This window comes from Bufo gargarizans, chromosome 6 (genome assembly GCF_014858855.1).
Source record: "Bufo gargarizans isolate SCDJY-AF-19 chromosome 6, ASM1485885v1, whole genome shotgun sequence".
NCBI lineage: Eukaryota > Metazoa > Chordata > Amphibia > Anura > Bufonidae > Bufo > Bufo gargarizans.
In genome coordinates, this window is record NC_058085.1 from 242,987,900 (window position 1) to 243,000,322 (window position 12,423).

The 12,423-nt window shown below is 40.2% G+C and overlaps 1 protein-coding gene across 5 annotated transcripts in view; it reads left to right on the forward strand.

The window, feature by feature from the left end:
- LOC122939835 (V-type proton ATPase 116 kDa subunit a3-like) overlaps positions 1-12,423 on the forward strand; it is a 122,017-nt gene that overhangs the window by 33,855 nt on the left and 75,739 nt on the right. For 4 of the 5 annotated variants that reach the window (XR_006390178.1, XM_044296017.1, XM_044296018.1 and 1 more), the window contains exons 14-19: positions 26-144; positions 632-845; positions 1,266-1,391; positions 2,683-2,778; positions 4,184-4,301; positions 4,523-4,694. Coding sequence is in view for 4 of the 5 variants with exons in the window: in XM_044296017.1 (XP_044151952.1) it covers positions 26-144; positions 632-845; positions 1,266-1,391; positions 2,683-2,778; positions 4,184-4,301; positions 4,523-4,694 (845 nt within the window). In the remaining variant the exon portion in view is untranslated. Of the gene's footprint in view, positions 1-25; positions 145-631; positions 846-1,265; positions 1,392-2,682; positions 2,779-4,183; positions 4,302-4,522; positions 4,699-12,423 lie in introns of those variants that run through there. The other variant, XM_044296020.1, reaches the window with a different exon arrangement.

The window sequence follows — 12,423 nt, forward strand, 5'->3', positions numbered from 1 at the left end:
GGTGTTTTAATTAAATTTATTTCAGATCTGGAGTCTTGCCTCAAACCGCCTCACTTTTTTAAACTCCTTTAAAATGAAAATGTCTGTCATTTTGGGGGTTTGTCACATGTCCTTTGGAGTCTGTTTAAGCATCTTCAACTACATGTAAGCATTACTCCCCATCCCACCTTGGAATCCAAATAAGTGGTACTTGATATGTATAAAGAAACATGAGATCACTGCGACCCTCACATGAAAACTGTTGAGAAGTGTATCACTAAAGGGAATCTGCCACCACAATTCTGGACTATTATCTGCAGTAATACATGTCAAGTATGGCATTCAAGGGTTTCAGAACACAATTTTTAATTTTCCTACTGAGCCCCCCCTTCCCCATTCCACCTCTATCAGCAATCAAATCTGTGCTGAAATACACAGTCCAGATGATTTATTTCAGCGTAGCTTTAAATCCTGACAGTGGGGGGAATGAAGAGAAGTAGGAAAATAAAACCTAGTCCAAGATCATGGTGACAGATTCCCTTAAGCACAGGCTAGGTTATTGAGAACGGCTGTCAAGTGTGTCTCCACAAACCAGTGACTTCTGAGGGGTCTTGGTTAATGAATACATTTTGGTTTGTCTGCTCTCTTACAGTCACTTCAAACAGAAGTATCGCATTTTTGTGGTGTCTGTGCCTGAGCTCCTGTTCCTCCTCTGCCTCTTTGGGTATTTGGTATTCATGATTTTCTACAAATGGTTTGCCTTTGATATAACAGAGGCTCAGAGTGCACCGAGTCTTCTCATTCATTTTATTGACATGTTCCTGTTCACCAAGAATGAAACCAACAGAGATCTATACCATGGACAAGTGAGTTTAACCTACACAGCTATGGGCATGACCTCTACCATACCTTCTATAGTGTTGGCAAATAGGCATATAGTATGGTAATTCTGTAAAACACCAGTGAACTGTATCTTTAGGTCACCACCAATGTACTAAATTGTAGGGGTTAAGATCACTCTTAAAATCAGTTTCTGGACTCCATAATTAATGATGGAATATTAGAGTAGTTAATATATTGAAATAGAATTCTGGGACTTGAAGCCATTTCCCAATGCCCAAATTGATCATTAAAATGTGTATTTTATTTTGCTTGTGTAGTGATATAATATATTGAAACTGCAGTGCTTTCTGAGCAAGCAGTGGGGAAGCTTAGTAGCATTTATGGAATTATATTATATCTTGAAAACCTGTTTCTAAATCCTCAAAAATATATAAATTTTACAGCAAATTGTTCAGATGGTGCTGGTGGTTATAGCTCTACTGTGTGTTCCAGTTCTTCTCCTGGGAGACCCAATCTGTCTCTATATTCAACACCGCAAAAAGAAAAACAACCAGAGGCATGGGGGACAGGTATGGTATGGTATGATAAGCATGCTATTTGTAATGAACGCTCCTTTAGTACAAAGCTTTCTTAACTGTTAACTGTCACAATATTTTGTTAAAGAAGTTGTCCCATGAAAAATACAGTTTTAAAACCAGCACCTGGATATGAATCCTGTTGTAATTTCATGTAATAAAAAATTTAGCATAGCCACTGCTATTCAATAAAATGTATCTGTACAATGCCACCTGCTGTTTTTTTTTTCTTATTTCCTTGTCCTGCTCACTGAGATGGCCGCACATGCTCAGTTTCATCCCTTAATCGCCTCTTGAGATGTGATAGGGAGAGCAGAGACATGCCCCTGTTAGCTGCAGCAGAAAATACACTACCCTTGAGCTGTCAGCTTGATATAAATCTAGCAGAGCAATGAATGTTGGATCTCTGGATACATATTAGGTACAGGGCTGGTTCTAGCTTTGTTATCAAGAGATTGTCAGGCACTATATCATCTCTGACTTTCATTTTTTTGCATTAGTCATGGGAAACCCCATTTAGCATTTTCGTAATGTACTTTATTAGGGAAAGATGTTTCTTTCTACTAGAAAATAGGGTATCAAGAGTCTTCTTAGCAAGAGGAGAATCTCTGTTCTGTCTGCAGAAGACACCTGCGTTTAATATGCAGAGGTTACCTGCTGTCTCTTTTCACTGCCTTAGTCCCTGACTATGGATGTGTGCCCTAGCCATCACTGCCCATCGCTCTATGTATCTGAATTGTTACACACAGGCATCTTTAGTTCTCAGTAATGCACTAAAGACTGAAGACAAACTCTCCTTGGTAACGCTTAGTAACTTTTAAAAGACTTTTTAAACCAAAAGAACAGTTATACTTTGTGTCTGGTCCACTAGAGCAGATAGGGAAGTGGGGCATGCACTTGCTACAGGTAGGGACTTTATGGCATAGACCAGTCTGAAATGATTTATTTATACATGATTTTCATATGCCTATTTGGCGCATTGTGGCCGAATCCCCATGTGACCCTATTATAGTTAACAGCCTGCCAGATTGACAAACGCAAATGTGAAACAAGCCTATGCCAATATATAAATGGAAAACGGTGTAGATGTTTGCTTTCTGTGCATCAAATGGACTAATGCAGTACAGTATTTGGGCCTTTCATACTATAATCAGTTGTATACAGAATGTGTGAGATCTTGTTTTAAATCCCTGGCTGAAAGGAAGGGCCATAAAAACATGTAGTAGCAACGGAGTTCCATCATTCAATTTTTGTCATAATATTTTAGCTTTTCTATGTATTCCAGGATGTTGAAAGAAGGGGCCTACTGGCAGGAGATGATGAGCAATATATAGGACATTCAGAACATGAGCAGGAAAAAGGGACACATGATGGCAAAAAGGTACCTTTTAACCTTATTTATTTTAGTTGTGCTTTAGCTGAAAAACTGTCCCTTCAAACAGCTTGTAACATGAAAATGCTAAATCAAACTTTAAAAAAAAAATCGGACATTAAAGAGGACCTTTAATGGTTTTGACTTATTCTAGATTAGGCATGCTCAACCTGCGGTGCTCCAACTGTTGTAAAACTACAACTCCCACAATGCCCTGGTATAGGCTGATAGCTGTAGGCTGTTCGGGCATGCTGGGAGTTGTAGTTTTGCAACAGCTGGAGGGCCGCAGGTTGAGCATGTCTGTTCTAGATAAATACCTTTACTTGCTGCCACCCTGCCTGTTTTTCTTAAATATCTCTCTCTTGCGCTCCGCAGTTTTTTCATAAACTACGCCCAAACTACAGGGGGGCCCAGCGAGGTGCAGGAGCGATATTTTAAAAAAATAGGCAGGATGGCAGCATCAGTAAAGGTATCTATCTACAATAAGTAAAAACCATGAAAGGTCCTCTTTAAGCTCAGCATTTCATCTTCTATCCTAATATTTCCTCACATAGTATAGCATAAAAGAACAATCACATCCTTTTTTAATGTGAATTGTAAATGCACTGGGGGACTTTATGAAGCCCTCTATGATGTTTTTCTCCATAGAAAAGTCACACATTTTTGCGCACAACACTCTGGCACAAAAATATTCTGTGATTTAATACTGCCCTTCCACTTATGAGAAGTGTTTTAACAATGCACAAACTTGATCATATAACATGCGACATTTCATAGAAAAACCTGTAGGTGGAATCTGGTTGTTATAGGTTTAGTCATTGTTTACAGCACTATGTACATACATTGTTTTCCTACTTCTGTTGCATAACATAACTTCATCTGAATATGTACATTTGAGTGCTATTTAGAACATGCTCACGTAACTCCTAAAGGGGTTGTCTCACTTCAGCAAATGGCATTTATCATATGGACAAAGTTAATACAAGGCACTTACTAATATATTGTGGTTGTCTATATGGCGCTTTTTCCTGGCTAGATTAATTTTTCAATCACATTAGACACTGCTAGTTTCCATGGTTACGACCTCCCTACAGTCCAGCAGCAGTGGTCGTGTTTGCACACTACAGAGTACTATGTGTACTCCTTTGCTCCCAGACGCCAGAGAGGCTGGCGCCTTTTCATATATTGTAGAAACATGGCCATGGCTGCTGGATTGCAGAGTGGTCATAACCATGGAAATGAGCACTGTATAATGTGATGGAAAATGTTGTCTAGCCAGCAAAGGAAGTAATATGGACAATCACAATACATTAGTAAGTGCCATGTATTCACTTTCTCTACATTATAAATGTAATTTGCTGAAGTGAGACAGTCCTTTAATATCCATTGTTTCTTTTGTTTCCTCATTTCTTAGTTTGATACAGGGGAGGTTTTTATGCATCAGATGATTCATACCATAGAGTACTGCCTGGGGTGCATCTCCAATACAGCATCCTACCTACGACTGTGGGCACTCAGCCTGGCTCATGCACGTGAGTATTTCCCAACCTTCATAAAAGGAAGTCCTATTATTATGACATCTAGTGACTGCAGGTTAGATTCCATAAATGGTTGTTTTTGTATTGAAATGGGCATATTTTCTAGCAAATTTTGATTGTTAACCTGAAAAATATAGACGAGTCAAACTACTAATTTCATTGCATAAAAGATCTTAATATGTGCAGCATGTTATGCCCCTATTTCTATCTGGCAGAGTTGTCCGAAGTTCTGTGGAATATGGTGATGAATATTGGATTGTCTATGTTAACTTTCAAGGGGAGTGTCCTTCTTGTACCCATCTTTGCCTTTTTTGCTATGCTGACTGTTGCCATCTTGCTGGTCATGGAAGGCCTCTCAGCATTTCTTCATGCGCTCCGTCTGCATTGGTAAGTGGTTTATATAAAAACTATTTATTTTCACATTATTGTAAGATTAAAATCAACATAAAACCTGGTGAAAAGAGGGTATCAAGATTTGTAAACATGTGATGCTATAGTCTACACATCAGAAGATGTGATCAAAATTCTGCTGTCTGCCTGATCTTGTGTGCATTATGTGAGCAGCAGGCTTTCCATTTGGATTCACAGTTGAAAAAGGTTTGTGCCTATCTCCATCATACAGATGGTCCAGGAATTTACAGATAGTTGATAACCCTGATTTAGTTATCTGGAGATAGTCTTGTGACAAAGAATAGATGATTACTTGCCTGACGGATCTTGCAACTCTACTCCGCTTCTCCCAGAAGGGTTCTGTTTCCCCCAACTGCAGTGGTAATGTCATGTAGACAACACTTGACTGCTGCAGCCTGCTTTTCAATTTTTGATACCCCCTCCAACCCAATTTTTTTTTATTTGAATAGTGATCAAAAAGCTATACGTAACCTAGCAGAAAAACAATCCCTCAAACAGCTCTGTAGATGAAATATAAATAAGTTATAGGTGTCAGAATGTGACGATACAAAGAATGTTTTTTTTTTTTTTTTTTTTTTTTAAATGTTATCCTTTTAAAAAGCAGTAAAACAAACCAAATAGTTTTTATAATCGCTATAATCATACTGAACCGAAGAAGAAGATTGTCATGTGCGCAGTGAATGCAGTAAATACAAAACCCCAAAAATGGGCGTAAATGTTTTTTTTTTCTGATTCACCCCCAAGGATTCTTTCTCCCATTTTTCAATATATGATATGTGAAAGGCAGGAAGGAAAAGAACAAAATTGGCTGTGTCCTTAAAGGCTATGGACACCATTTGGGAGCATTTTTTATATTATTGCATTCTACTCATTTGGCGTTGCAAAACAGTTTTTCAATTGGTCTTTATTAAAAATTTCCAGACCTTTTCTCTGTACACATGTCGATCTATGTGTATTTGCAGAGTGGCTTTCAGTTCACATAGACTCCCATTAGTAGCCCTCACATCTCATGTGTAGACCTAATATCTGAATTCCTGACAGCTCATAAACACTCATTTGTTATCAAGAATTTTGCTTAACTGTTTGAGCGGTCAGGAATTCAGAGAAAATAGTTAAGCACGAGCTATTATGGCTTCTATCTGATAGGACTAAATAATTGCGCCAACAGTTGTTGCCTTCTCACCAAGCTGCTTGCCTATTTTCCTGTAGCCCATCCCAGCCTTGTGCAGGTCCTAGAGTTTTCTCCCTGGTGTCCTTAGACAGCTCTTTAGTCTTGGCCATGGTGGAGAGATTCGAGTGTGTGGACAGGTAACAAGTTCAAACAGGTGCAATTAATATAGGTAATGAGTGCCCAGTAGGAGGGCTTCTTAAAGAAAAACTAACCGGTCTGTGAGTCAGAATTCTTGCTGGTTGGTAGGTGATTAAATACTTATTTCCTGCAATAAAATGCAAATTAAATATTTAAAAATCATACAATGTGAATTCCTGGATTTTTTAGATTCTGTCTCTCTCAGTTGAAGTGTACCTACAATAAAATTACAGACCTCTCCACAGACTTGCAAAATCACCAGTGTATCAAATGCTTATTTTTCTCAGTGTGTGTGTATATACACCATATTTCGAATCCTATAACAGTGGTGTTTCCTGTCATTTATCAGCACAGGGCACACTATCAACCGCACAGGCAGCGCATTGAATGTAGGCAGGATATTATAGCTAAATAATAAAGTACAAGGAAGATATACTATATTAGTATTCAGGTTAAATTGCGATTAAATAAGTGGGTTTTGGGTTGCATTTTGGGCACTCGGTCTCTAAAAGGTTCACCATCACTGCCCTATAAGATGCACCTGCTCATAAGACACACCTAGGTTTTAGAGGAGGAAAATAAGATATATCTTTTTTTTTTTCATCAGACCCCCAATGTTAATTAGGCCTCGGCTCAGAGTCCCAATCAGACCCCCAATGTTAATCAGACCTCAGTTCAGACCCCCAATGTTAACCCTTTCAACACCAAGCCATTTTTCACCTTAGTGACTGTAAGGAAATTCGTCTCTTCACTAGGTATCCCTGATACCGGACTTCGGTGATCAGCTTTTCTGGCACCAGGAGAAACTTGTCAGATACAACAAAACACAGGTCTGTTCAAATTCGCTCTGATTTTATTGTCCTCCAGTCCAGTCTTTTAAAGGGCAGAGAGTATAATTTACATAGTAACATCATTAACCAATCATGTGTAGACACATATAGGCTGGTACACATTAAGCCAGAATGACCTTATAAGGCATGACTCTTTTTACTAGAGATTTAGGAATTTCAGGAAACTGTCCAAGGACAGAGGAAGATTCCCAAATTCCAGAGAGGGGGAACTTGAAACAGTGCATTACCAAGATGCTGTCACAATACATATTGTTAGAACAGACAAAATGGAGTCACATATATCCCTTCAATCCCCTCTTAGAACCTTATATATTGTATACTATATGGTTCTTTCTCTTTTCTGCCTTAGTTTGTTTGTAAGCCTTTAGATATTTTTTATACCCTTCAGGAGTATAATCCTCAGGCTTTGTTGAGGTTGTGTTGGCCTCTTCCATCTCTACTGGAGTATAGAGGAACGTTGAGTGTACCCCTCTTTCGGACACTTTTTGACATTTGGCAAGAAGGGAGGGCACACACTGTAGACAACAGCAGAAACACACTATTGCAGCGACCATGGCGAGTACCACTCCTAAGACATACCTTATTTGGCCAAAGTCAGGTATCCAGCCAGAGCCAGTCCCACCATCCTTGGTCAACATCTTGTTTTATGTGTTTAATCATTTCTTCTAGTTGGCCTATTTTATCTTTTATTCAACGGGAGTGATCTGATAAATTGAAACAACACATCCTTGCAAACGCTGAGCATCCTACATCATGTTGTAGCAATAAATAGTAAATAGTTGCCCTATTCTGCAAGATAGCCTTTTTATATGATTGTATATCCAGCAGTATATCAGAATTGCACTAGTGACATTTATCTGTGTTACCATAAAACAGGCAAGTTTTGATATTGTCCTGTGGTTATATATGGCCAACCCTGGTACCCCTAAACTCATGTATTTTGCTCTAGAGAGGAGATTCACATCATAGTCACAATTTTCTGGTAGCTGTAGGGAAGTGTCTCTCGTGTGTCGTGTCCGTATTGCTGGGACTAGTGGTATCATTGTTAACGTCAACCTAGCTATTGTGCAGGGTCCCTCTGTAAAAAAAAAAAAAAAAAAGTTTCAGACCTTCATTTCCTCCCTTCTAATAGGTGTAGTTGCCTTATGGGAGTATTCCCCCCTACTCAGACCATAGATCCTACATGGCATAAAATCACACAGACAAAAGGTATATTTGGCAACGTGGGTGTTTGATGAGTTATACCAGAGTGTAGTAATGTCACTCTTAGTTATGTCCACCTCTGGTTGACTATCTGTCAGAAAAGTCAATGAGATCATTGTCAGCGTGATCAGAAGTGTCATCCTTGTCAATCAACTGCCAAAACTCAGGGAGAACTTCGCCCAGTTGGAGGTTGGGGCTGTCCGCCCCCGTTTGTACCACTTCTGTTTCCTCTTCAAGGTCAAGGCTTTCTGCCTCTGTTAGTACCTCTCTTTTCTTTACAAGCTTAATTCTTGTGACGTGGATCCACGTGGGTGCCTGTTCAGTGAGGACTGCTGTTCTGGTGATCGTGACTACCTCGGTGGGTGATCCGTAGGTGAAGCTTCCTGGTTCCTTTCCCTTCTTTAAGATCCTGACCATCACCTGATCGCGTACCCGGAATGGGTGGGTTGGTTCCTGTGAAAGAGAAGGAGACTTACAAGCAACTTTCTTTCAGTGTTACTGAGGACCTTGATCAGATTAGTAACATACTCATCTCTGATCAGGTCTAAGTCTCCTTCCTGCACTACCAGGGGGCGTTTTGCCCATGGTTTGGGGGAAAGGCCTACCCATTAGTATCTCAATGCTGTTATGTCCTACTCCATGGAATTGTGCTATTAAGATGAAAGCACTGTGTTGGGGGATGCATGACTTCCCCTCTTTGCAGATTAATCCTGTCTTAGGATTTTTGTGCAATACTGGATAACACCAGTCTTGCTGTTCCTGTTCAGTGGCATACCTTTTGAAGATCAGTAAGCATTTGCAACATCTCAGGGGTTGGAGGTGCCAGACATGGCATCTCCCAATGGTTACATGGACCTGTGGGGTTGCATTTGGCCACTCGTTTTGCCACCTTATCTGTCAGCGCATTGCCCTGTGAGACACGATCCTTACCTTCTGCTGCCGTGAATCCTTTCCTCTGCTAAATTATACCATGGTCCCACACTACCCCATGTGCGTACCTACTCTCAGTATAGATGGTGACAGGTCTGTCAACCTGTAGAATACATGCTCTAGTGAGTGCAATGAGCTTGGTTGCCTGCTGTGTTGAGTGTGGATGCCCTTGAGTAGGCCTACAACATCATGAGTGGTGTGCAAAATGGTGTAATGTCACATTGTGAAAGGAGTTGCCAACTCTACCATCATAGCACAGGCTGCAAGAGAGCGCAGACATGCCGGCATCCCTTGAACAGGGGTGGGCATTGCCTTTGAGAAAAATACGCAACTTGCCTCCGTGTTCTTGTGTCGGTACACCCGCCATGGTTTTACAATTTTGGTGTGCAAACATGTGGAAGGGCATATTATAGTCAGGGAGGCCCAGCCCTGAACTCGACATGAGTGAACATTTCAGATAATCAAATGCTGTGTACATTTCAGAAGACCATTTAATCAGATCTGGATTTTCTTCCAGAGTGGATTGCCTCAAAATATTGTCATAATGGGAGCAATCAGGAATCCATTGTCTACAGTAGTTTATCATACCAAGGAAAGATAACAACATTTCTTTCTTGGTGTGCGGGGTGACCAGGCCCGCAATAGACTGGACTCTTTCTGTGCTGATTCTCCTTTCACCTTTTGTGAGGACAAAGCCCAAGTATTCAACCTGCATTTTACACCATTGCATTTTCTTTTACAACCATTGTAACAGTGATAAACCATCCTGAATGCTGGCCTCCGCTGACATGCTACACAGTAACAAAACATTGACATATTGCAACAGCACAGAACCTTGGGGGGTGGTACCATGGTTTTAACGTGGCTTGGAGGACTATGCTGTACACTACAGGTGAATCAGCATATCCCTGAGGCATTCTGCACCAGGTCAGTTGACGTCCCTCAAAGAAAAAAGCAAAAAGCAATTTGGTCCTCTTGTCAACTGGGATAGAAAAGAATGCATTTTTTCAGATCTCACACTGAACCAAACAGCGTCTGCTGGGATGGCAGATAATAATTGAGTGACATCAGGTACAACAGGGGCTATAGGCACAATGATGTTGTTGATGGCCCCTAAATCCTGCACAAAGCGAAATAAACCATCTGCTTTTGCCACAAGATTTATGGGAATGCTGAAGTGTGAAATCACCTCTTCCAAAATGCCCTTCTTTAAAAATTTCTCGATCATTGGCCTTAAGCCCTAAATTTTCTCTGTGGACAACGGATATTGTTTCTGATATACAGGTGTACTGCCTTCTTTGATGGTTGCTTTGTATGGTGTGTAGTCAATGAATCCTACTCTCCTTCATCCCACTCTCAGCCATCTGAGTCCATCCCTTTTAGTTGGACGCTGTGGTCCTCCTTCTGTCCGTCAGTAGTGTCCCAGCTGTCCATAAGAACAGAGCTCTGATGTTAAGCTCAACACTTAACATGTAACACGTAACTTCAAACATCGAAACAAACAGATCTGACAATACAGACATGAACACACAAAGGGCCCATAAAAAACTTTTCATTGACTTCAATTTAAAAAAAAAAATAATGTACAGCTCGATCAACGCTGTTGGCACCAATAAAAACGCAAAAACTTCCAAGAAAAATAAAATTATCAATGCGCATTTTATATGAAAACAAATATCGTACTCCATACACATTCACATTTTCATGTACTCCTTTTCACAAACTGCTCATAACCACGCCCTTATACATAAAATGTGAATTGCATTGACTGCTCTGCTAAAAACCATCCATCCGTCTTCACACATTTTCGACTCAACTATAACTCAAAGCCACACCCATTCACATTCCACTGAATCATTTATGTCTTCCAACCCAGCCACACAGTTTTCTTTGTTTCATCCCAAAACTTGCAGCACAGACAAACACAGCGTCCCTGGAAACAGATAGCTACACCACACCCAGAATTGCTGATGGTCTATGTCGCTGTTGTGCTGTGTTTTCCAATGTCTTCTGGTCTTCACTCTGTGATTAACCCTTTCATGACCAAAGATCATTGATGCCCCAGCGTCCAGGTCAAAATTTAGAAATCTGACATGCGTCACTTTAAGTGGTAATAGCTTTGGAACAGTTTTACTTATCCACGCCATTCTGAGATTGTTTTCTCGTGACACATTGTACTTCATGACAGTCATAAATTTGAGTCAATATACACTCGCCTAAAGAATTATTAGGAACACCTGTTCTATTTCTCATTAATGCGATTATCTAGTCAACCAATCACATGGCAGTTTCTTCAACGCATGTAGGGTTGTGGTTCTGGTCAAGACAATCTCCTGAACTCCAAACTGAATATCAGAATGGGACAGAAAGGTGGGCTACAACAGCAGAAGACCCCACCGGGTACCACTCATCTCCACTACAAATAGGAAAAAGAGGCTACAATTTGCACAAGCTCACCAAAATTGGACTGTTGAAGACTGGAAAAATCTTGCCTGGTCTGATGAGTCTCGATTTCTGTTGAGACATTCAAATAGTAGAGTCTGAATTTGGCATAAACAGAATGAGAACATGTATCCATCATGCCTTGTTACCACTGTGCAGGCTGGTGGTGGTGGTGTAATGGTGTGGGGGATGTTATCTGGGCACACTTTAGGCCCCTTAGTGCCAATTGGCCATCGTTTAAATGCCACAGGCTACCTTAGCATTGTTTCTGACCATGTCCATCCCTTCATGACCACCATGTACCCATCCCTCTGATGGCTACTTCCAGCAGGATAATGCACCATGTCACAAAGCTCAAATCATTTCAAATTGGTTTCTTGAACATGACAATGAGTTCACTGTACTAAAATGGCCCCCACAGTCACCAGATCTCAACCCAATAGAGCATCTTTGGGATGTGGTGGAATGGGAGCTTCGTGCCCTGGATGTGCATCCCTCAAACCATCAACTGCAAGATGTTATCCTATCAATATGGGTCAACATTTCTAAAGAATGCTATCAGCACCTTGTTGAATCAATGCCACGTAAAATTAAGGCAGTTCTGAAGGCAAAAGGGGGTCCAACACCGTATTAGTATGGTGTTCCTAATAATTCTTTAGGTGAGTGTATATCACCTTTTATTTATGAAAAAATCCTAAATTTACCAAAAATTTTAAAAAATTAGCAATTTTTCTAAATTTTCAATTTCTCTGCTTCTAAAACAGAAAGTGATACCTCATAAAATATTTATTACATAACATTCCCCACATGTCTACTTTATGTTGGCATCATTTTGGAAATGTTGTTATTTTATTTTTTTAGGATATTACAAGGCTTCGAAGTTTAGAAGCAATTCTTAAATTATTTAAGAAAATTTCCAAAACCCACTTTTTAAGGACTAGTTCAGGTCTGAAGTCACTTTGTGGGGCTT